Here is a 23,327-nt window from a genome sequence, read left to right on the forward strand (position 1 = left end):
TTGTTCAAGTACCAAATCACTGTGGTGTTGAATGTGAAGATCTTCAGAATGCCCTGACTGAGGAAAGGTAGAAAGGCCTGCAGTGCCAGAAGTATGGCTGACATTTCTTTGATGTTGATATGCCATTGTTTGTGTTTGTCTTTCTACAAATATTGCACTTTTCTTGTGTCTAATGTTGCTCCCCAGCCCAGACTTGAGGCATCTTTGTGCATGATCTGGGAAGGGAAGGGGCAATTGTAGGGGGAGACTCGGGTTTAGGGTCACCTGGGCCATCCACCACTTTAGCTCCTGGTGGAGTGAGGGTAGAAGTGGGATTCTGAACTCTAGGGGATATGAGCACTGGTACCATACTGAGAGAAGATACCACTGCATCTTTCTCATTTGTAATCTTGCCAGTGGCAGCATGGGAATAGTGGCAGCCATGTGGCTGAGAAGTTTGAGGAATTCCCTTCCAGCCCGGGCGGGTGAAAGGAGGGCAGATTGAAAGTGGCGGGTCAGGAAAAGCACTTTTTCCTTAGGTAGGAAGGCCATACTGAGGTCTGTTCTGATTCTGCATCCTAGGAAGACAATGTCTTGTGTAGGATTTAGAATGGATTTGGGGAAGTTTATGAGAAACCCTAGTGACTGCAGCAGGAGCAGGAGGTCCTCGGGCTAGGAGGGTTTGTCTGCCTCCTGCTTGAATGACCAGATCGTCTAAGTGTGGGAAAATTTGCATACCTCTTGTTCTGCAGTAAGCAATGATTGGGGCTAGGCATTTTGTAAATACCCTTGGAGCAGTGGAGAGTCCAAAGGGCAAGGCACAAAACTGAAAATGCAAGGAGCCTGCTTTGAATCTGATGAATTTTCTGGAGGACGGTTTTATTGGAATATGTAGATAGGCTTCTTTAATATCCAGGATCACCATGAAGGCCTGGGGAAGGATGAGGGGAAAGAGAATGGGTAGTGTTATCATCCTGAAGGAGGGAACCTTCAGGAATGGGTTGAGGCGGGAAAGGTCTAGGATGGGTCTCCATGGTCCCTCCTTCCTGGGCACCAGAAAAATTCTGGAGTAGAAGCCTAAGCCTCTCCCTCGAGCAGAGGGGGGGGGCAAGTTCTGTGGTGCCTTTGAGCAGCAGGTTGTTTAGAACCTCGGGGAGGAGGGACCATTGAGAGGGTAGAGGTAGTGGTGTAGGAAGTTTTGGGGGGAGGGACAACCAGACATGAAGTAACCCTCCTTCAGGACAGACAAAACCCATTTGTCGGATGTCACTAGGGCCCATGCAGGGAGGCAGTGCGAAAGACAGGAGGATAAAGGTATGGTGGGAGTCAGATGCTACCTGTGCTTTCTGGAGAGGGAGGTCTCTGGGCAGAGGCTTGAGGTGTCCTAGGCTGAGTAGTCTGCCTCCTGTGTGGTCTTCTAGACCTGGAGGGGACAGAGGGCCTAGAAGACTTCCTAATAAACTGTGTCTTAGCCAGGTAGCTTCTTTGGAAATTTGGGATTGGAGAGACAAGAAGATGCTTTAGATCCTGGAGCTCTTTCCCTTTTTGCTGAAGTAACTTAAAGAGGTTAGCTACCTTGAAGCCAAAAAGGGTAGTGTGATCCAAAGCAGCATCCAAGAGTTTGGCCTTAAAGTCATCTGGTAGGGGATGAAGACACAGTCAAGAGTATCTCCACAATACCGAGGCAGATGCAGCTGACCTGGCAGAGGCCTCTGCTGCATCATATGTACACCTTAGGGAATGTTTATTGACTTGGGGAGATGAGCCCAAGCAAGGAAGACACGGATGCCTTTGCAGAGCAGTCAGGGATCTCATTAAGTTCCTTAGAAGCTTTGTCCAGTAAGACCAAGGCGTATTCGGCCATATGTGACTAGTACTAAATGTTTAGCCTTAAAGGCTAGAGTAGTCTAAGTGTATATCTTCTTCCTCCACCTCTCCATGGCCTTGCTGTTTTTATCTGCAGGAAGGACAGTGGTAGTAGGGAGAAGTTTGGTACCCCTATCAGTGGCAACAGAAATGGTTGCTGGGTCAGTTGGCAGGCATTTAAAAAGAAATTTGTCTGCATCAGGTACTCTATACAACCGGTCTGCCCTTCTAGGGGCAGGTGGCTGGGAATCAGGGTTTATACATGCTGCTGCAAAAGCATCCAGAAAGGCAAGCTGGATAGGAGGAATAAGGGCCGGGTTAGGAGATTCCATCTGGATCAAGTCATAGAATCTTTTCTGTTGCTCAGACATGTCTGAGCAATCCCATTTAAAATGTTCCCTCATAAGATTAACTGTGTCCCCAAAAGTAAGGTCTTTTGCAGGGGAGTCAGGGTCAGCAGAGGCTTCTACTGAGGATCCATTTCCTAGAGGGGAAGATATTTGTGAAGAGTACGACAAGGAGTCCTTTGAGGAGTCAGACATTTCCTCTTCTGCAGGATGGCTAAGAGTAGTATCTGGCTGAATAAGCCTGGGACTAAGAAGAGTTGGAGCAACATGAGGGAGGTCAGGCGTAGGCCTAAGGGCCAGGAAAGCATTGTAGAGACTCTGACTGAAGGCCTGCCAGTCTGGCAAGGCCTCAGGGGTTGAAGTGACATGCTTTGTTTTTTGTTTTTTCTTTGCAGGCCTAACCGGCGTCTGGCTGGCGATCAGCCTTGAAGACATAGAAGGAGCAGCAGAGGACTGCTCCAAAGCACCCATCTCAGAAGCTGGTTCCCCCCGGTGTCTGAATCAGGTGCCAGGATATCCTCCTTGGACGTGTCATCTGCTCTGGATTTTGCAGCCTCCTGGTAGGTACTCGCTTTATCCAGTGTGGCGGAAGCTGGTTCCTTGGTCAAGCTAATGGTGGCTACAGCCTGAGAATCGACAGGGGGAGGCATGGTGGAAGTGGATGGCCTAGAGGGCTTAGCCCTCTTCCTAGGTGGTTCGGATGGGGCAGCAGTAGTGGCTTCCATTCTGAGAGCGATCTGCCTAAGATGCTGGTTTTCAAGGTATAGGTCAAGGGCCTGAAGTTGGCGACTAAGGGTCTTATGGACGAACGAATTACAAATGATGCAGTTTTTATAATCATGTTCCCTACCCAAACAAAAAAGACACTGGTCGTGGGTGTCTTTGTGGGGAATCTAGTGACCACAGTTGCACTTGCTCTTACTGGACATTAACAGACTATAGTAAATACAAAAGGACTGAAGAAAATCCCAAACTGGGTACTTATCTTAATGCAAAACTGATCCGACGTCCGCAAGTAGCAGGAACACCTAGCGTACGGCTGGCAGGTGAAAAGTTCTAAGGACTGGTGCAAACAGAGGTCACTTTTATGGCCCATGTACCAGCCTACATGTCAGACATCTGACGCATCAACAGGGACTGGAAAAGCTTTGGAAACCTGGCCAAACAAGCTGATGGGAAGAAAGGTAAACCCACTGGTGAATACTGCAACGTTGGAATAGTAGGACATCTTACCACTGTTATTTCCTCCTTGAGGGCACCAACATGCCTCTAGCATGAATCCAATGCAGAAGTACAGGTGTTGCCTAGTTCTTGTGCCACACCTGCACTCACCTCACTCAGCCAACACTGCATGCACACATGGAAATTTATACAGGCAAATGTTTGTGCATACAACAACATTCAGCTTACCTGTATTTCTCAGTACATTACTTTCTACCAAGCCTTTTTCAGATGATACTTCTGTCATTTTTTCTAGTTCTAGGAAATAGCATTACTAAATTGTTTACAAAACTCGGAATACCCCTGAGTTTCCTACTTCTAGAGAGCAAATTATTTCAGCATTGCAAACTTTCAATTAACAAAGAAGTCTGGAACAGATTTCCTCCATATGAAAACTTGAGTACAGAGAAAAATAGCCATGAGTATGATTGAGTTACAGACATATGCAAATTGTGAACCACTTGCCCGCTGAGTCAACTATATGACCTCTACATATATTTTTATTGTACCCGTTTAAAAATCATGCTGTAAAAATTTACATTTTATAGGCAAAGTTAAGTTTTACTCCCATACTTGTCTCTCTGTAGGTCGCTAGAGGAAAGCATAAGAAAAAGTAAGAAAACAAGAGAATGAAAACAGAAAAAACAGAAAGTGCAGTAAAGTTTAAGACAAACCTCAGAATAAAACATTCTTCACTGTTGCCAAGTTCTGCATTTGGCATCCATTTAGAATTTTACATGAATCAACTTTAAACTGAATTAATTTAGATGCATTATTATGCGAGTGCTTTTATCACAAACCTTGACTAGTAGATGATGCCTTATTAAATTTTCATGCGTTTGTGGCAGCTAAGTGAAAAATCTTATAAGGCATACGTAAACTCCTCTGTTCCCAGCATCAACTACAAATCAAATGGCTTTGAGATACATTCAGAATTAATCATTTAAGAAAATCTTAAGGACATAAAGTAAGACAAAACTGCAGTATACTACAGCATTCCTTCTAAACACTGAGAAATGATGACTGAACAGCAGTCCTGAGATGTGTCAGCATTTTATATTTCCAGGAACTGCTCTCTGACATTTTCAAATGCAGTCAAAAATGGCTCAATGCCAGCAAATCATATATTCCATGCAAGGAATGCAAGAAGAAGTGATATCTAATGTCCTTGCCAAGAACATCCAATACATTCACATGTGAGTACCTTTGGGTAATGCCTGCAGCATTACTGGAATTACATAATATGGAAACTGTTATAATATAATGCAGTTTTCAGAACAATGTAAAAATAAAGCTGAAGTATCCCTTTACAAAATTAACCAAAACTGTGCAAAGATAACGGAATACTCCAGCTTGTACCTTTGGTGGCATAAACCACCCAACTGCTACAAATTTAGAATTTTATTAATCGTGTAAGCACACCTGGTGAGTTAAACACAGGAGCCGAAGGGGTGTTACATACAACTGTTTCTGCAAGTAACGTGTTATAGGGATTGTTAGTGCCATGGGGTCGTAGGAGAGGATTTGTTAGTAGGTAATTGGCAGTCATTCCTAGAGCAATAAGACAGAAAAAAGATATCAGTTTTTGAAGTTTGCTTTCACAGTCTTAATCATGTATTTCTGTTTCAGTTCTGATATGGAATCTGTTATAAATCGATATACATTTACCCAAGAAATTGTGATAATATTTGAACTACTAATGCACAGCAGAAAGGAAGTTAAAACTAAAATTCCTTTTATTGACAGGTCCTGAAACATTCCCAAATGTAAACACAAGCTAAGAAATGTCATTTGCTAATTTGCATAAAATCACTTGTCAAACATACATGGCGATCAAGAGCACTGACAACTGCATTACGCTTCAAGATGTTACAGCTCAGTACCATAAAACCCGATCCAAGTGGTCCACATCTGGGAATTACAAATATTATATGTTTACAGGTGCAGGGCACTGCTTAATGAAACATCTGTGTTACTAATGAAACATTAAAATCCGCAGGGAAATTATCTCTTTTACATTGGTTAAAGGAAAGACAAACTGCAAAAAGTGTGGCATGACAGACACTGACACTAACTTTAAGAAAGCAACAGAAATATCTACTTTTTAGTTTAAAATTCAGTCAATCCTCCTTTTTGCCTAAGGTAGGTTATTTTTATAAGGCAGACATAATAAGCCGGCAGTTTGCAAACAAGCTCCTTTTTTCATCACACACAATCAGATTCATGCGTCACAGGGAAATCAATTTTTTGTAAAGAAAGTCATTTTGACTTACTTAGTTAAAATTAATCTATATAATTTACATTTTTTAACTGAAGCTGTTTTGATGCCCCCCCCCCACCTCCAAACCGCAGTAAAGAATCTTGAACAAATGCTCGTTGGAACATAGCAAACCCAGACACAGCAAAAGAATGGAAACATAGATTTGGCATTCTGTGTTGTAAAGCCATATGTCTCTACCTCAACCCATCAGTCTTAGTGCCTTTTCAACACCACAATGGGCACAGCTATGCAACCATGTTGCACACCAAGTTAAACACCAAGTCATTAATCAAACCAGGACATTTAGTATTTGCCAAATTACTCTCTACTTTTTTTTTTACAATGTGAGCAGATGACCAAATTTCGTTAGCAGTCAGGATTCTTACAGCAGTAGATACTAATATATGGTTTGACCTCATTCATGGCATGCTTTCTAAATGACTAAATTATTTTTTTCTTTAACTTGTACCTCTTCCTATATGCATACAGTATGAAAACTCTTGTGGGCTAGGAGTCCTTACAGCACAACACATTCATAAAGAACACTGTATATTCACTTCACTTCTGGTTTAATTCAGGTACTGTTATAGGACATTATAGGACAATAACTAATTTAATACACCAAAGTGCAGGACTTTAATACATTCTTCTCTGTTTAACTAGACCAGTGCTCACAGATTGCTCACATGAAGGGACGGTTTCACCTCACAGGTGTGCCTGATTAATAACTTAATTAAATACTTAGGCATAATGTTTGCCAGACTGCGAATAGATGTTTTTTCTTGTTTTAATTCACATAGCCTGATTTTTGTACAAACTGTTTATCTCTGTGCATTAGATTGAGACTACAGTCTGAACTAAATCCCAGTACAATGTGATATTCATCAGCTTCCTTTTAAGCTGAAAAAGGGACAGCAAAAGCAAGTTCTCCTGATTGCTGAGTTTGTAAGAGCTAATTGTGCAGAACTGCTTTGAGTATTTGGATGCGAAGCTACAGTAAAACTGCCAGCATCCAAAGAGCTGCTAGCTGCTTAACAATAATTTTCATAAATATCCATGCAAAACTGCTCTGCAAAAGTCAAAAGGATGACATGGCTTCAGTGATGCAAGCAACACTTTCTACTGCTGTATGCCCAGTGGCACATATTCGGCAAGTACAGGAGTCTCACTGAAACATGTATCTCCATATAAGTATGCAGTTTAAAGAGAAGAGTGCTCCTAAATCCAAATGAGCTTAAAGACTTCAGCTGGATGAAAATGGTCAAGGAAAGGTAGTGTTCAACTAGGACTAGTAATTTACACCTGCAGTGTGAATTAACTGCATCTGTACTTCTGTAATGACATATGGAGGAGGTGAAGGGTGGCAACTTCAAGAAAGGTATATGCAATCAAGCTTTCCAACAATAATATTCTCATTTCTATGCTTGTAATGATGTGGGCCAAACCATAACAAGTGTATTAACTCCATATGTATTTTTTTTAACACAAAGAACATTCTTGTACTTTGGAACCCATGTTACTACTACACGGACAAGGTGAACATTACTACTATCCCTATCATTTAACAACACGCAGACTTACTGATCTTGCAACACATGTACAGAAGCTGCAAAGTAACTCAGCTTCATGAAACTGATTCCTGCTCAACGCTGTATAGTAGCAGCATGAGACAACAGACCAAGAGCTTTGGAATTGTGCCTCACAGCAACTTATGCAACTACACATCTGTGTGATACGGAAAGTGTGCTGCCTGTCTCACATCAGACACTGATCATGGAAGGGTGTTGTAAGGCACAAATACGAAAGGAGGACTTAAAAGAAGTTGCTATCTCCTCTGCAAAGCAGGAAGTAAGGATGCAAAATATACCTGAAAGTAGCATAAGTCTACAGAAGTTAAGTAAAGCTTGTGATTACTGCAATTACCTCTTACAGGAGGAAAGTACGGAATACTAGAAATACATGAGGCACTATTTTTGTAAATTTCAGCAAAATATCAGGATAATATCACAAATGGCATTAGTACAGAACAGTTTCAGAATGGCTTCTCCATTACAGCCTACAGCAAAACTGGGAGGTAGGCAGTAACAGTAGACCACTGCACACAGCCACAAAGTGATTGTAAACTACCAGAACATACATACTTAACAGACGCAGTCAGATTATAAATATGAACACTAGCCAGCTCTGCTACACACAGGTTTTGGTTGTGGCTACTACCCCTACTATCTACCTGGGTTTGACTAAGATCAAAGTTCTGGATGAAGGAGCAAGATTGCCACATTTGCATGGAAACTTCCCTGAGGACTGTCCACTCTGATACTGAGAGTTTGTTTCCCATCCCACTGCATTCTTGAGAGGATGGAAGCAGGCAGAGCTCATATCTACTCTCATAGGGAACCTACTGACTCCCCAGTCACTACTTGTTCCCAAGTCGCTGGCGACATTTGCAGATCATCTATCCCCACAAAATGGGCTGTCCAAAAAAAAAAAAAAAGACAAAAAAAATAACAATTGAATGCTATTTTCCCCCATGTGAAAGATTAGCCCTTCATTTTGAACATTTTCGTCATTCTTCAGGAATAGCAGAATATCACTCTACGGCCTTCAAAATAGATGACAGAAAACTAGCAACCAAAAAAGTTTGTTTTCATCGCATTGTTGCATTTTGTATGGCAAGAAATGTGTTGTTCACTTTACAGGCATGCAATCCTTTGCCTGTTTTGTGAAGCTCAAACCCAACTAACCATTTGCTATGACAGCAAATTCAAAGATAGTATGTTTGCACTTACACATACTTTTCACTAACGGTAGCTCCATCCATCTATTTTTCAACTTGTGCTGAACTTTTAACATAGCAGATGGTGTGACTAAGCCGAAGACAGTTGCATATAATAAGCGTATGTCATTGTGTTTTGCATCGTATGCCATGCATATGCATTTGTGTGACACTAGAGATCATGCACATCATAACCAACTGTGCCCAGTCAGAATGCTAAATGCCTAAGAAAAACAATGAAGGATTAACATAGACTAAAAATAAATGTCATGAAATGCATAATCTTTTCCCTTGTAACTGTCACATTGACAACTACCCCTCACCCACCCAGAAAAGGGATCTAGGAATCTATGTCACCAATGAACTTTCCTTTGATTACCATGTATCTACTATTGTAAAGAATTCCTTTTTTCATTGTACAGCTTATATCGAAATGTATGACATCCAGGAGATGTAATCATTCCACTGTACTTGTCTCTCATCAGGCCAGTCATTGATTAAAATAACCCATTTGATACGTACCTGTCCAAACACTTGTCTTAACTGGCATAACTACAATGTTTTCTCATTTAAAAAGTCAAGAGTCTAAATCACAAAAAATAGGCAGTCTGTCTCAAAGCCATGTCCCCTCTCTTCAGTATCATGCAGGCTACTAAGTGGTAACCTCTGCCTCTCATATAGATCCTTGAAAGACCCTGTCTTGTCAGACCTATCACACATATCAATGTCCAATGGTATCATGAACACACCATCAACGGATCTCAATCTCTTTTGCAACATAAATAGAACGTTAAGGGTACAAGGTATGTATCACACGGAATCTTGCTCCTTCATCCTGCATTTTGGTCCTAGTCACACCATCTTCCACTCCATATAAATCAAAGTACTTCCTTTAATCTATTCAAATGTAATTTAGATGAATGGATGAGAAAATTGCAAATTCACCCCTGGTTTAGCACCCATGCCCATCATGGAGAGAGGCAACAAGTAAATGTCCCAACATTTCCTTGTTCTACCGTCCTCAGGATTATTCGCACACACAATATAAAGGCTAAAAACTACTATTAGAATATAAGGCTAGGCTTCTTTCGATCCTCATAGATCAATAACCCACTATCTATGAAAGTATAAGGTGCAAACATCAGCATTGTATTATGTCAATGCTAATGAATTTACTTTTCAACTAGTATTGTTGCTGGTGGATCACTATCAGTTTAAAAACTGAACAATATATCATAACTGAACAGTTGAAGGTGTACCACTTTTGCTCACATCTTTGCTGACCGTCAGTATTTTGTATTCAAATTTTCAATGAAATTCTGTCTAAGCTGATAGACTCCATGTTGTGATCTGACTTTAAAATCTTCTTTATGATGGAATGGTACATTACAGTTCCATAAATGGTAACACTGATGCCCAAGCAGAGTCGTCTGAAAATGTTGGCCAAAACAGTTACCAAACATAAACACAGGTTTAACTGGATGCATTTTTACCAAAATTATATGGCAGTTTGGGAACAGAGACTGCAAAAACAATTTACAGGGGAACAATGGGAGGATATATGTATGGCTCTCGAGTATGCAACAAAGTCCAGAAGTTTTAGGATTTTTGCTTGGAAATATTTTCACAAGTATTTGTGTACTCCAAGCAGACTTCAAATAATAATTCCTCAGGCAGACAACAAATATTGAAGGTGTGAAGAGGAAGAAAGTGTAAACTTGGAACATATGTTTTGGGAGTGTAATGAGCTTGCAGATATTAAAATTCCCTACAGAGTATTCTGTCAGAAGTATTGGGTGAGTAAATGGCTGTAACTAAGGAAATTATTCTTTTCAACCAGGACACAGAATTTTAATCGCCTACACATAATAAAGCCTTGTTATCTTTAATTCTATTGGCTGCAAAAAAAGCCATTACTAGAAAACTGAAATCAAAGTCTAAGCCAACTGTTTCTGAAGTACTGAATATTGTAAAAAAATTTAAAATAATTGGAAAAGAGATGTTTGGAAAAAGGAAGGAGCATATTACATAGAAATAAATTAAAATTGTGGAAAAGTACAGTTGTGTACACTTAACATAAATGTAGATGTTTGCATGTACCCACTGTTGCAGTCATCACACTTGGGTTATCTGCCTGCAGGTAGCCCTCAGTTGGCCCGAATACCAGAGTCTTGGGACTTCTGCGTCAGATGCTGTCGCTTCTTCCATGACGTCAGGTTGTCAGGGGTATAAAACATGCAGCCGACACCATTACATCAGTTTTTCTTGCCCCAGATATCAGGAGCCCCCAAAATAGGAAGCAATTACATGGTGTGGAACACCCCCAGTAAAAAGTAAATACCATTGTTATAAGATATGGCCAAAAAAAGGATAGACAGAAAGGATAGAGAAGTAAGGGGGCTGGAGGGAGGGTACGCAGGACTGCAACAGTGAATACACTCGAACATCTATATTTATGGTAAGTTTACACAACTGTACTATGTTCTTCATGTTTAACTGTTGCAGTCATCACACCTGGGTTGATTCCCAAAGCTGAGGAAGGGTGGAGGCAGTCAAGAAGCATTAGGGCTGGCTAGCAGGCCTTGTAAGACAGCTGTGGCAAATCCAGCTCTGGATTTAAAAAAGATAGGCAAGTAGTAATGCTTGGTGAAGGTGTGTACAGAACTCCAGGTTGCAGCTTCCAGGATAGCCCTGGTAGGGACTCCCCTGAGAAATGCTGTAGAGGTTGAGGTAGCCCTAGTGGAATGAGTTTTGATCCCCAGTGGGATAGGCTTTCCATGGTGTTTGTAGCAGAAATAGATGCAGTGTACTATCCATTTAGAAATGGTTTGCTTTGAAATGGCCTTGCCCTCTGCCCCTGTAGCAAAGCTGACTGGCAGCTGGTCAGATTTTCTGAAAGGTTTAGTCCTGTTCAGGTAGAACCTAAGCTGCCTGTGCATGTCTAGGGAGTGCAGGATCATTTCCCCTTAATTCTGAGGATTAGGGAAAAAGGTTGGCAAATGAATGGATTGATTTAAAGCCACACTAGATACCACCTTGGGCATAAATAATGGGTTAGTCCTGAGGGAAACCATGTCTGCATGGAAGATAATGAACGGTTCCATGACCATAAGGGCCTGCAATTCAGACACTCTTCTTGCTGAAGTGATGGCTGTTTTCCAAGAGAGGAATTTTAACTCGGCTGTAGCAGCATTTTCAAAGGGAGGAAGCATGAGCTTCTCCAGTACAAAGTTAAGGTCCCAGGCTGGAGTGGGAGGTTTCCTGGAGGGTCTTAAATTTTTGGCTCCTCTCAGGAACTGTTTGACCAGAGGGTGAGAGAAGAGGGTGGCTCAGTATTGTAATGAGCTGAGATGGCAGAGGCGTGAATCTTAATTGAAGAGAAGAATAGGCCTTTGTGGATCAGTTCTGTTAGGTAATTTAATATTTGAGGTAAGTTGGGCATGGCTGTGTCCATTCCCTGAGACTGGCTCAAAGAACAGTATCTTTTCCACTTTTCTGAATAGTATTTCCTAGTACTAGGCCTCTTTGCCTCAAGGATGACATCTAGCACCTGTTTACTAAGGATTGCTGGTGAAGTGTTCTGGGGATGAGCCACGCTGCTAGGTTCAGGGTTTGCAGCTGAGGATGCAAAATCTGGCCCACCTGCTGGGACAGCAAGGAAGGGATCTGAGGCATGTTCCATGGTGGCACTACTGTCAGACTGCGCAAAAGTGGGTACCAGTGCTGGCATGGCCAGTCTGGTGCAATCAGAATTGTCCTTGGCTTGTCCTGTTTGATCTTTAGTAGAACCTTTGCGAGGAGGGGCAGAGGGGGAAAGGCATAGACTGACAGGTTTTCCTATGTAAAGGATAGGGCATCCACTTTTCATGCTTGGCTGTGGGGAGTTCTGGTGCAATATTTGCTCAATTGATAGTTCTGTGGGGAAGCAAAGAGGTCCACCTCTGGTGCCCCCCACCTGTGGATCAGAAGCTTGAATGATTTGGGTTCCAGTTTCCACTCATGTGGGTCCATTAGATTTCTGCTTAAGTCATCTGCCAGTGAATTAATTTGCCTGGCAGGAATTGAGCTTGCAGGTGCACTTGATTGTTCAAGGCTGTGTTCCACAGAGCCATGGCTAACCTGCAGAGTGGGTAGGAATTGGTTCCCCCCTGTTTATGTACTATATAACTGTGGTGTTTTCTGTCTTTATCAACAGTTGCCCTGGAAGACTATGGTACTTGAAGGCTGTCAGTGCATTCTGTACAGCTAACATTTCTTTCTGAATGATATGCAGGTGCATTTGTTTTGGGCTCCATTTGCCTTGAATGCATTTTCCTGCCATGTGAGCCCCCCCATGCATAGACTGATGCGTCTGTTGTTAGGGTTTGGGAGGCGGGGGGTTGAGTGAAAGGTAGTCCCTTGTTGTGGTAGCAGGCCTCTGGCCACCAAAGGAACTCTGTCCTTAGGCAAGGAAAGACAGGAATCAATCATTGAGAATGTTGGCACCAGAGACTTTATAAGTACTATTGAAATTTCCTCATATGCAGTATTGCATATGGAATTAGTAGAATGCAAGAGGCCATGAACCCTAGGGCTTGCAGTATTTTTCTTGCATATAGCTGGGTTTGGTTGGCCAGTAGATTGAAGTAGTTTGTCAAATAAATCTGTTTTTCTGGAGCGAGGAATGCCATCTGGGAAGTTGTGTTCAAGCTTGCTCCCAGGAATACAATCTTTTGGCTGGGTACCGGATTTGATTTCTTTTCGTTGATGGTATACCCCAGTGAAGTTAGAAGTCTCTTTACAAATGTCAGGTGCTGTAGCAGCAATTCCTGACTGTCCGCCTGAATCAGGCAATCGTCCAAGTATGGGTAAATCTGAATTTTTCTCTGCTTGCAATATGCAATGGCTAGAGCTAGGCATTTTGTGAATACCCTGGGCACAGTAGATAAGCCAAAGGGAAGTGCAGAGAACTGGTAGTGCATAGAGCCTGCTCTGAAGTGTAGACATTTCCTGAAAGATTCCCTTTTTGGGATGTGCAGATAGGCTTCTATTAAGTCTAGGGTGGCTAGGCAGGAGTCCTTGGCTAGCATAAGAAGCAGCTGTTGGAGCGTAAGTATTTTGAATCTTGGAACCACCAGGAAGATGTTAAGAATAGACAGATCCAGGATAGGGCGCCAAGAGTTTTCTTTTCTGGGTAACAGAAACAGTCTGGAGTAAAAACCTTGTCCCCTTTGCTCTGCTGGGACAGGTTGAATAGCCTTGATACTGAGAAGAGAAAGTACTTGCTTTTGGGCCTCTGCCCACAGGTTTGGGGGGACGTCTGGCCATCCGCTTGGGGTTGGCAGTGAGTGGAAGTAGAATCAGTATCCCTGGGATACAATGTTCAAGATCCATCTGTCCTGGGTAATGTACTCCCAGTTTTTTGCATGCAGGGCTAGTTTTCCTCCTAAGGACAAGCCATTGTGAACTTTATCTATAGGATGGTGGCTTACTACTCCCTGATTCTGAGGTGGGAGCATCTGTGCATACCCTGAGACTGTAGTTTTGGTGGTTTGCTGCCCCTGGGTTTGGACTGAGAAGGTCTGGGAGGGACTGGGAAAGACCAGTTTTTAGAAGGCCAATGCCTACTGAATCTAGGTGGCTGTACCTGTAGGAAATCTTTAACAGTTTGCATAAATTTAGCTTTTTCTTCCATCTTTTTGAGGACTTCTTCTGCTTTAGTGCCAAACAGACATTCTTGGTTTAATGGAGCATCTAGTAATTTTGCTTTGACATGGTCTGGCAAGATTTGTTCCTTAAGCCAAGCATGCCTTCTAAGAATAGACCCAGTGACACCAGCTCTGCAAGATGCTTCTAAGGCATCAAAACCACATTGCAAAGTATGTTTTCCAACTTGGTTAGCAGAATGCATTAACTCTTGTAAATCTTTATGTTCTGCACAAGCAAGAATAAACATAATTTTTAGTTTAATTAGTTCCATAATATGTTGCTGATACTTTAACATGTGAAACTGGCAATTTAAAGCCCTGATGGCAAGGTGTATACCTTCCTACCCCATTAGTCTACAGCCATAGAATCCCTGTCCGAAGGCGTAGGGTTTTTGGCTGTAGCAGCCTTAATGCCTTTAGGTCCCTGGGAAATGGTCTCTGGAGCCACAGTAGGATTCTTAAAAAGGAATTTGTGAGAGTCAGGTACTCTGTAGTACCTGTCCGGTTTCCTGGGAGCTGGTGGAAAAGGATCAGGGGTAAGACTGGATTCCATGAAGACATCATCTACAATTTCCAGAACAGGAGGTATAGCTAGAGTCCTGTGCTGAGGCAAGTTTAAAAATTCCCTGAGTCTCTTTTTGGACTGTGGGTAGTTCTGGCACTCCCAGCGGAAATGCTCTCTGAGGGTATGCAGGGTTTCACTGAAAGAAAAATCCTCTGGTGGCGAAGCAGAGGGAATGGAATCCTCTGCATCAGAATCCTCATAGGTAGATAAAGGTATGTCCTGGTAATCAGAAGGGTCAGAGTCATTGAACTCATGATTTGAAGAATCAGAAGGAAAATCAATTCTTAATCTTTTACAGGGGGAAGGCTGGCTTCCCCTAATTAAGGCAATAAGGTCTTCAGACATTCTAAGCATTTGTTTCTGTGGCATGGGGCCCTAAGAATGCGCTTTGGTCATCGGTTTCCTAGGCGTAGTGAGAACTCTGGGCCTGAGAAATTCGGTATTTATGGTTTGAAATGAAGTAGTCAGTTTACTATAAACATCGGAAGGCCTGAATACACCCTCAGAAGCCAGTGCCTGCACAGTGGCTCCAGACCCATCCAAGGTAGAGACATCCGCAGGTTCCATAGTCAAAGAAGCATCTCGCGGCATACTGGACTCTGAATGGGTCTCAGTAGAGGCCTGCAAATCTGTAGAAGCGGGTATCAGGGGCTGCAAAAGCACCCCACTGAGTACAAGCAAACTGGCGACTAGCTTAACGAAAGCATTGTTGGCAGTTTTGGACCTATGCAGTCTGCCTCTGTCTTTATCCTTATGTTTTTTCAGAAGACTGGTAGTCTGATGGCTTATCGAAGCCATTTCGGAATACAGAGAACGAGAGCAAAAGAATTTAGCGACAAAAACATCCCCACGATGAATAGTTCGGGCGTTGAACAGGGCACAAAACCAACAGCTAGGAATGTCGTGGTCTGGGCCTAAACAGGAGACACAGTAAGAGTGAAAATCTCTGTGAGGTACTTGCTTTTCACAGGTAGGACAATTATTAATTTTTTCTGACATTGGTTAGAGCAAGAAAAAAGGATCCCAATGGGGTACTTATCTTTTAGAAGACTTCAGGTCTGAAACTCGAAAAATGAAAATTTCAGGAGGCGGCCGACCGGCATTTGCAAACTGCTTCTGCTTCGGGCTCCGCTCGGCAAGAAAAGCTGATATAATGGCATCGGCTGCATATTTTATAGCCCTGACGACCTGATGTCATGGAAGAAGCAACAGTATCTGACGCAAAAATCCCAAGACTCTGGTATTCGGGATGACTGAGGGCTACCTGCAGGCAGATAACCAAGTGTGATGAATGCAAGAGTGAAACACGAAGAACATTAATACATGCATAATAATGTTCAGGAGGAGGAGGAATGAGGTTTAATGGAAGGCAGGAAATCAGCAGATTATATAATGCTGGACTGATGACAACAGTTACAAAGAAATAAAATGTATCCGATGTACAATGTAATGTATGCAAATGTAAAAAATGTTAATATGGTTTGTTCTCTTTTCTTTTGATGTATGTTTGCCTATGTATTAAGTGATACTTTAATAAAGGTGTTTAAAAATATACGGCACTTTTGGCCCAATTAACAAAATCATGAAGTCATAATTGACAGTAATTGCACAATTGCACAATGTTCCCCAAAACCTGTATTCCAAACAGTGACTTTGAAATTAGCCAATCACACAAACTTAACTATAAGGTTCATTTTAAGTTTATAACCATTGTCAAACATGCATAAAAGAAACATAACACAAAAATAATGATATATACAATGAACTAGAGATATTCAGTAGAATTCTGAAATTCAAAAAACAGATAAAATAATTTATCTTAAGGCAGACATGCCTTCAATGACTTTTGTGAAGAATCCTGATATTCTGCCTTAATTTGTTTTCCAAGCTTTCCTACATTTAAGGCTGAGAAAAGTTAGTATGGGCTGTAAGATTACCCCAGAGCAGTGAAACAGAATGGAATGTGGGAGGCAGCAGCATTACTAGGTGACAGGCGTACAGCTACAAAATAAATTTTACAGTGGACTCATTTATACACTTTTACTGATGTGAAATGAATAATAAAAGCATCACTGGTGTAGCTTTTTGCAAAGATGCTTTCATTGAGACACACACATCTGTTATATTTCTCTGCATAATTTATGTCTCCATCATTTCTATATTAAACAAAATCATCCAATTTACAACAACAATAACAAAAAAACCCACAAATAATCCACAACAGAATGATCCACCACAGTTCCTACAAACTCCACTCCCTATTCTGTATCATTACTAAAAGTAACATGGGTGAAATGTTGTAAAGACCCATACTATCAAAGCTATTAGGCACACACTGACACATGCTTCTTCACTGGTAGCTTTCTGAAACAATAATTTTTTTTTGCCATCTAAAGAATACATCTAACAAAATATGAAGGGCTAAAACTAATACATTTTTGGTTGCATTTATTATACAAGCATAAAATAAAACCCATTAGCTACCTTACAGCAGAAAGAACTGCTGTCTCTTCGAATATAAAGGTCAAGAAAAGTTTAAAGTTGTGCTTTGCATATACTGCCACTTGCTTTTAATATAAATTATAAATGAAATCAATTTAGAAACAAATCCCAATGAAAGGAGCATTTCTCAAATAGCACATTGACCACAACATACTTCCATCCTCAAACGCTACCATCATGCAGTAGCGCACAAGTATAAATATTAATGGATTTTCAACAGTTAAATCAAGTATACTGGTGTACAAAATTAATTTTAATTTTACTGTCCATTTTCTCCATAAATCATAATGGATTACTTTATTTTCAGCATGCTCAAGTAAATCTTTGTAGCGCTGCATTCTAAGAGTTAGTTCACAACAAGCTGGGCTAGTATCTTAACTCCAGAGCTTAGAAGGGATGCATCTGAAAGGATGGAACTGACAAAATTCTAAAATGTAACCTGAATTTATAGTACTTGATACTCTATGGATTGAGATCAGGAGGGCCCAATTACCACTCAAGATCACGGAAGGCTTTGGGGAGGGGGAAGTACAGAGAAAATGGAGGGAAGTTACAGCTGCTGAAGTCCTAAGTTTGCAAAAAGGGGTCTTCCTCCCTTGCTTAGAGCCCTGGCATCCATTAGCCTTCATTTTCCATTCCAAGTGTTGTATTTCTTGAAAATGCTTCTTCACTTTATATTGATCTACTCTTATTTGGTTACTACAGAGTGACACTGCTCTGTATGGTATCATCTAGAATATGTAAAAAAACATTTGGGAGGTGAAAACTGCTTCACTAATTTTAAGATTTTTGCTATTTACTTAGTAACTTTTCAAAGGTAGTTTCAGTAGGTGTGCCAAAAAGAGTGGGTATTCAAGACCTGACGCTTGATATCTTGCAGAAGTGAATGCATCTTGATCCAGGCATGTCTTTTGATAACTGTGACTATAGCTGCTTTTCTGGCACATCACAGTCATATTTGACATAGTGTTTGTGGAGCCTATGAGCCATCTGAAATACCTTGCGCTGTCTCCTCAACCTGCTTCAAAATTACTCTCTTGTAGAGAATTCCAGGAATCTGATACTAGAACTCTTTAAGATGAATTTGTCTTATACTGGCACATTTGTTGGTGCTTCCCCCCAAAAATTAAAAAATAAGGAATTAACATTTTAACTGCAATATATTTAGTAATAATAATAATAATAATAAAGGCAAACGCTACAAAGGATACATATCCTGCTCTTGAGAAATCTTTCTGGAAGTAGGTAACAGACCTGCATTAAAGAAGTAAACTCCTACATAAATATAAAAATACTACTGAAGACGGAACAGGTTACTCTTTACAGCCAAACTTCCAGTTCATGTTCTTTTAGCATGGGAGGTTAAACTGGCATTTGGAAACAAATATCCACACTGCTCTTGGAATATGATCAGAAGACAAACATCTACCTGTAGCGAAATCCCATTCTATGGAGGCTACAGCAACAGTGTGATCTTTATTATAGTAGATGAAGTGTAACTTAAAGGCCAAATGTTCCTTAAAAGCTAATAAACCAAAAGGAGGTCACAAATTAACATATAATTGTTTCTCCTCAGACTTCAAACTAAAAAAGAAAGCTAAAAGAAATGGGCCTTCAAGGTGAAAGGATGCGCAAATATCATATCGGCAATAACAGTGAACCGATATTGCCAGTCTGGCAATAAATAAACATACTACTTTTCATCATATTTGAATGTATCCAAATTAACAAAATCTGAAAGTAAAAATTAGTTTACAGTTTTCAATTGTTCCCCTTTAATTGTTAAATTGTTTTAATAATTTACATTTTACTTAAGCTTGAATTACATACTTATTTTGAAATCCATGTTGTAGGAATAGCGTTATTCATTTCTGTTAATGTCTGAAACATCTAAACATGGATGCTAGACAGCAGATGATTAACCTTACATCCTCTTATGTTACTGTTCTTTGATGTGATAAGTCATCACAACAGGCTGACTCATGACAAGTAGAAGGTACCACAGCTGACAGCTTATCTGCCATCAAATGGGTCCTTGTTTATTTAAAACACAGAATAATAAGCAAGAGGGTGGCCAGCTATTACTCTAATTAACTGGTACTTTAAAATCTGTTTTACAGTGCTGCACACTTGACCCAATTTTCTTCAAAATTTAAAGAAATCCATGGGCAAACATCTGCAAAACATTTAAAGCTATGCTCTACACAGTCTACTTCCTGTTACTGAACACAAAAACAAATACGGAGCTCCAAATGGATTCTGATTAGTTCAGCGGTAGCAAGTCACTCACAAGTAAAATACTCATTGCAGAGACAAATAACATTCCATTGAAATAGATTTGGATTGGACCTAGGACTAACGAGTAAGCCTTTAAGATGCTTATAAGAAATGTTAGAAGAAAAATGCGTCTTAGCAACATATATTGAATCCTGTTATACAAGAAAATTACTCAGAAATGGTTTTAGAACTTCTTTTGCTCAAATTTAGGGTTGTCACCTTTTCAAATGCCAAGTGGACATTTTTTTAGGAACATAAGATTTTGCAGGACAAACCATAACCATAGCCAGTACAAAGGACTTCATGGCAACATTTTTGGTAAAAAAAAACATATTCTTGTAGTATCTCAGGTTAGGTGCTTCAGATAAAAATAACTGTTTTAGGCAACTATTAAGAAAACTTGGGAAATATGTTTTGTCCTGAAATCTCAGGACTTTTGTAATTTTTTTTAGCAGGACACAACTGACCAAATAGGGACTGTCCTGAGCAAAGACAGACAGGTGGTAACCCTAGATCAAATTATTTGACAACAGATTTATTTCATATATAATGGCTGAGTAGAAAGTATTTAACAAGTTGCAGATTGCAAACATCTATGTAAACCTGTGGGTATGCACATGTTTTCTGATTAGGTTCTTCATTGTGTTTTGTACACAGCATCAATTTAAGGCCCTACCTCTATACTCAGTCTCCTACAGGTTACTGAGAGGCAATCTGTGCCTGGAATACAAGACATCCTCAGATCCAGCTCTGATCGATTTTTTGCACATCCACAAAATGAACAGCACTAGAAACACTAGATCCAAGGATTTATAATTTGTCTGTAATATAAATAGGACATGCTAGCAAAAATGATATGTATCTCAAAGGGTCTACTTCATTTGCCCGACACCCATTTGCTCGAGACCAAATGACCGAAATTTCATTTGACCGATACGTCATTTGACCGACAAGTATTATTGGCAAGAAAATGGGATATGCCCCCTTCCCCACTGCAGTGCGACCCTGGAGTTAGAATATATAGTTAGGGGGGTGTGGGGGGCACAGCCCCCCACAATAGGGGGTGTGGGAGGGTGAAGCCCCCCACTTAATTTCATATCATAATGTTTAGTTTTGCTTTAGTTTTGCTTTAATATTGTTTAGTAACACAAAAGTAAGTGGGGGCCTACGCCCCCCACACCTGCCCTAACTATATATATTCTAACTCCAGGGTCGCACTGCAGTGGGGAAGGGGGCATATCCCATTTTCTTGCCAATAATACTTGTCGGTCAAATGAAGTGTCTGTCAATTGAAGTGCCGGTCAAATTAAATTTCGGTCAAATAAAGTAGACCCATCTCAAAGGATCCCCACACTATAGAATACACTCCCTGTCCACACAAAACAGAGTACATCTCTGGCTCTATTCAAAAGTAATCTTGATCATTGGATGAGAAATCATGAATTCATCCCCAATCTGGCCCACATGTCTCTAATGGACAGAGGCAGACAGTAAGTAAAATATTACCTAACATAGCCTCCTCCTCCCACAAAGCTCTAACCCTCCTCCAAACTAACAAACTCCTTCTAATAGACACTCAAGGTACACAGGGACACAAATGGGTTAGGTTGCAAGGTTAGGCTTACAAAGGCTCAGGTAGTCGTTAGCCTAGTATATACGTATGAACTTAAGCCATCAAGGTTCTCATGAGAACTGTGAACAAGGAGATATGCAAGCTCTGGGTAGTGGTTTCTCACAAGGCAAATTGTTACTAGGTCTGAAAGTCTTATCCTGAGCAATGGACTGACTTACAATACTCTAAGTGGCTGAAATCTAGGAAGCACAGCATTCAGAAAGTCAAGGTGAATGATGTATGAGCATCATTATAGTACCATAAGCCACAGACAGATTTCCTGCTAAATGTTTTGCTTTTAAATTTAAAACTGGATTTGAAGACACTTTTGGCCAATTTGACTTCTTCATCCAGGACTGCCAGTCACATCACAGTATGGTTGATATGATTAACTATACAAGGTATATGAGGCATTAAACCGAGGCCCCATCTGACTAAGATGGTGGTAGCTCAAGATGGATTAAAAGAATCCATGGCACTTATCGAAAAGAGTAGGGGAAGATCCCCGGTGCCTTGGCAAGTTTCTCCTAGTCAATGGGAGTACACCTTGAGTCTCCCCTGTAAAGAAACAATTTGCCTAGTGGGACTAATCTCATCAAAAAATATAAATAAATAATGCATGACATGCTGGATGTTATGGTGAAATAATGGACTGACCAGTAATGTTGTGAGGCCTGACGCTGCACCCTTGAAAGGTTCATTATTTCCCTGCAACATTCGCCCTAGATGACATTACTGCTCTTAGAAACTGGGATGCTAAGTTGCTCTGCACTTATGTTATGATTTTTAGCATATATCTATATCTGTCTAGATGTTTTAATATTTTTGGTGCAAAATTGTTCCTATGCTTAATGTTTGAAAATTGGTGGAGGACATGTACTGCTTGTTGGAAAAAGTATATGAATTCAAATATATCAAAAAATATAAAAGTTGTACAACAAATGAGCAGATAATTCATAAAATGTACTTGACAGACAGCGCACACACACACACACACACACGCACGCACGCACGCACGCACACACACACACACACACACACACACACACACACACACACACACACACACACACAGACTGAAACAATAACAAAAACAGATACAGATACATACATACTTATAAACACACGCCCACATACAAGTCCAATCAAAAATACAGATACTGTTAAAAATGAAGTTTTATAACTGACTTAAAACTGTAAGACTTGGATAGACTGCACTATTCACCTCAGCTAAATCAGACTACTGCTTTAAATCACAAAGTGGTTGCAATAAACTGTCAGTGGCACCAGTGATGAGCATTAGAGACTGCCACCATCAATTAGCTCTGAAGTTAAGAGACTGAACTCATCAATTAGACAAGCAGTAATCCACCCATACAGCAATAACTCAGCCTCCCAGCCAGCTACATTTGTACAGTGATAATCCATATGGAGTGAGAATGGCACCTTAGCTCCACTGAACATCCAATCTCTATTCCCTGTCCTCAAGTGGAATTTCTGAAAAAAAAATTATGGGGCTAGAATTTCAAAAGGGTGATTCTGAAGCGCATTTTCCATCATTCTATTTTAAAACTGTGAGGTATAAGTAAATAACTGCCTCATTACAAGACTTTCTGGGATGCTCGAAAAATCATCAGCACACTGGTAGTACTAAATGATACAATGAACAGTGGACAGTATACAAGACAACTACAGATGCAAAGGAAAGATCGAAAAAATATGCAAAAAAAGCCTTCCTATAGGTTCATAGGTTCATAGGTTTATACTAGGCTATCTGCCCTAAGGCATTTATAAGTCTAGCCCAGAGTTTTGTGGCTTACGCCACCCCTTATGCTAAAAAATACTGTGCACATTAGTTTGTTGTGCCTCTGTCCAGCAGTGACACAGAGATGATTCCCGGGGTAAACCTACGACCTCCCATCCACCGGTCAAGATTTCTCTTGAACATAGCCAGCGAGGTGCTCTGCCTCACATGGACCGGGATTTTATTCCACAACATAGGGAGTCTCTGGGTGACAAATCTATCCCTCCAGCATGTCCTATTTATATCCGTGCTAAGGTTTAAGTCGCTTGCTCTAGTGGATCTGGTAGATTTGGATTTTTTGAGGTGGAGCATGTCCATTAATTCCGGGTTGGACATGGCCTTGTATGTCAGGCACAGGTCACCTCTGAGCAGACGGTATGCGACTGAATAGAGCTGGAGTTTCTTCAGTCTGGCAGCATATGACAGATTTT

The 23,327-nt window shown here is 40.8% G+C and overlaps 1 protein-coding gene across 23 annotated transcripts in view; it reads right to left on the reverse strand.

The window, feature by feature from the left end:
• Nucleotides 1-23,327, reverse strand: part of ADGRL2 (adhesion G protein-coupled receptor L2) — a 1,061,651-nt gene that overhangs the window by 14,579 nt on the left and 1,023,745 nt on the right. For 8 of the 23 annotated variants that reach the window (XM_044073413.1, XM_044073415.1, XM_044073412.1 and 5 more), the window contains 2 exons: nucleotides 4,836-4,964; nucleotides 3,987-4,004 (listed from right to left, as the gene is read on the reverse strand). The exons of 7 other annotated variants lie outside the window; for them this stretch is intronic. In XM_044073413.1, the coding sequence (XP_043929348.1) occupies nucleotides 3,987-4,004; nucleotides 4,836-4,964 (147 nt within the window). The remainder of the gene's footprint in view (nucleotides 1-3,986; nucleotides 4,005-4,835; nucleotides 4,965-23,327) is intronic. 8 more of the 23 variants (XM_044073423.1, XM_044073419.1, XM_044073421.1 and 5 more) reach the window with 1 other exon arrangement.

Source organism: Protopterus annectens, chromosome 5.part1 (assembly GCF_019279795.1).
Source record: "Protopterus annectens isolate FY-2018-M chromosome 5.part1, PAN1.0, whole genome shotgun sequence".
NCBI lineage: Eukaryota > Metazoa > Chordata > Ceratodontiformes > Protopteridae > Protopterus > Protopterus annectens.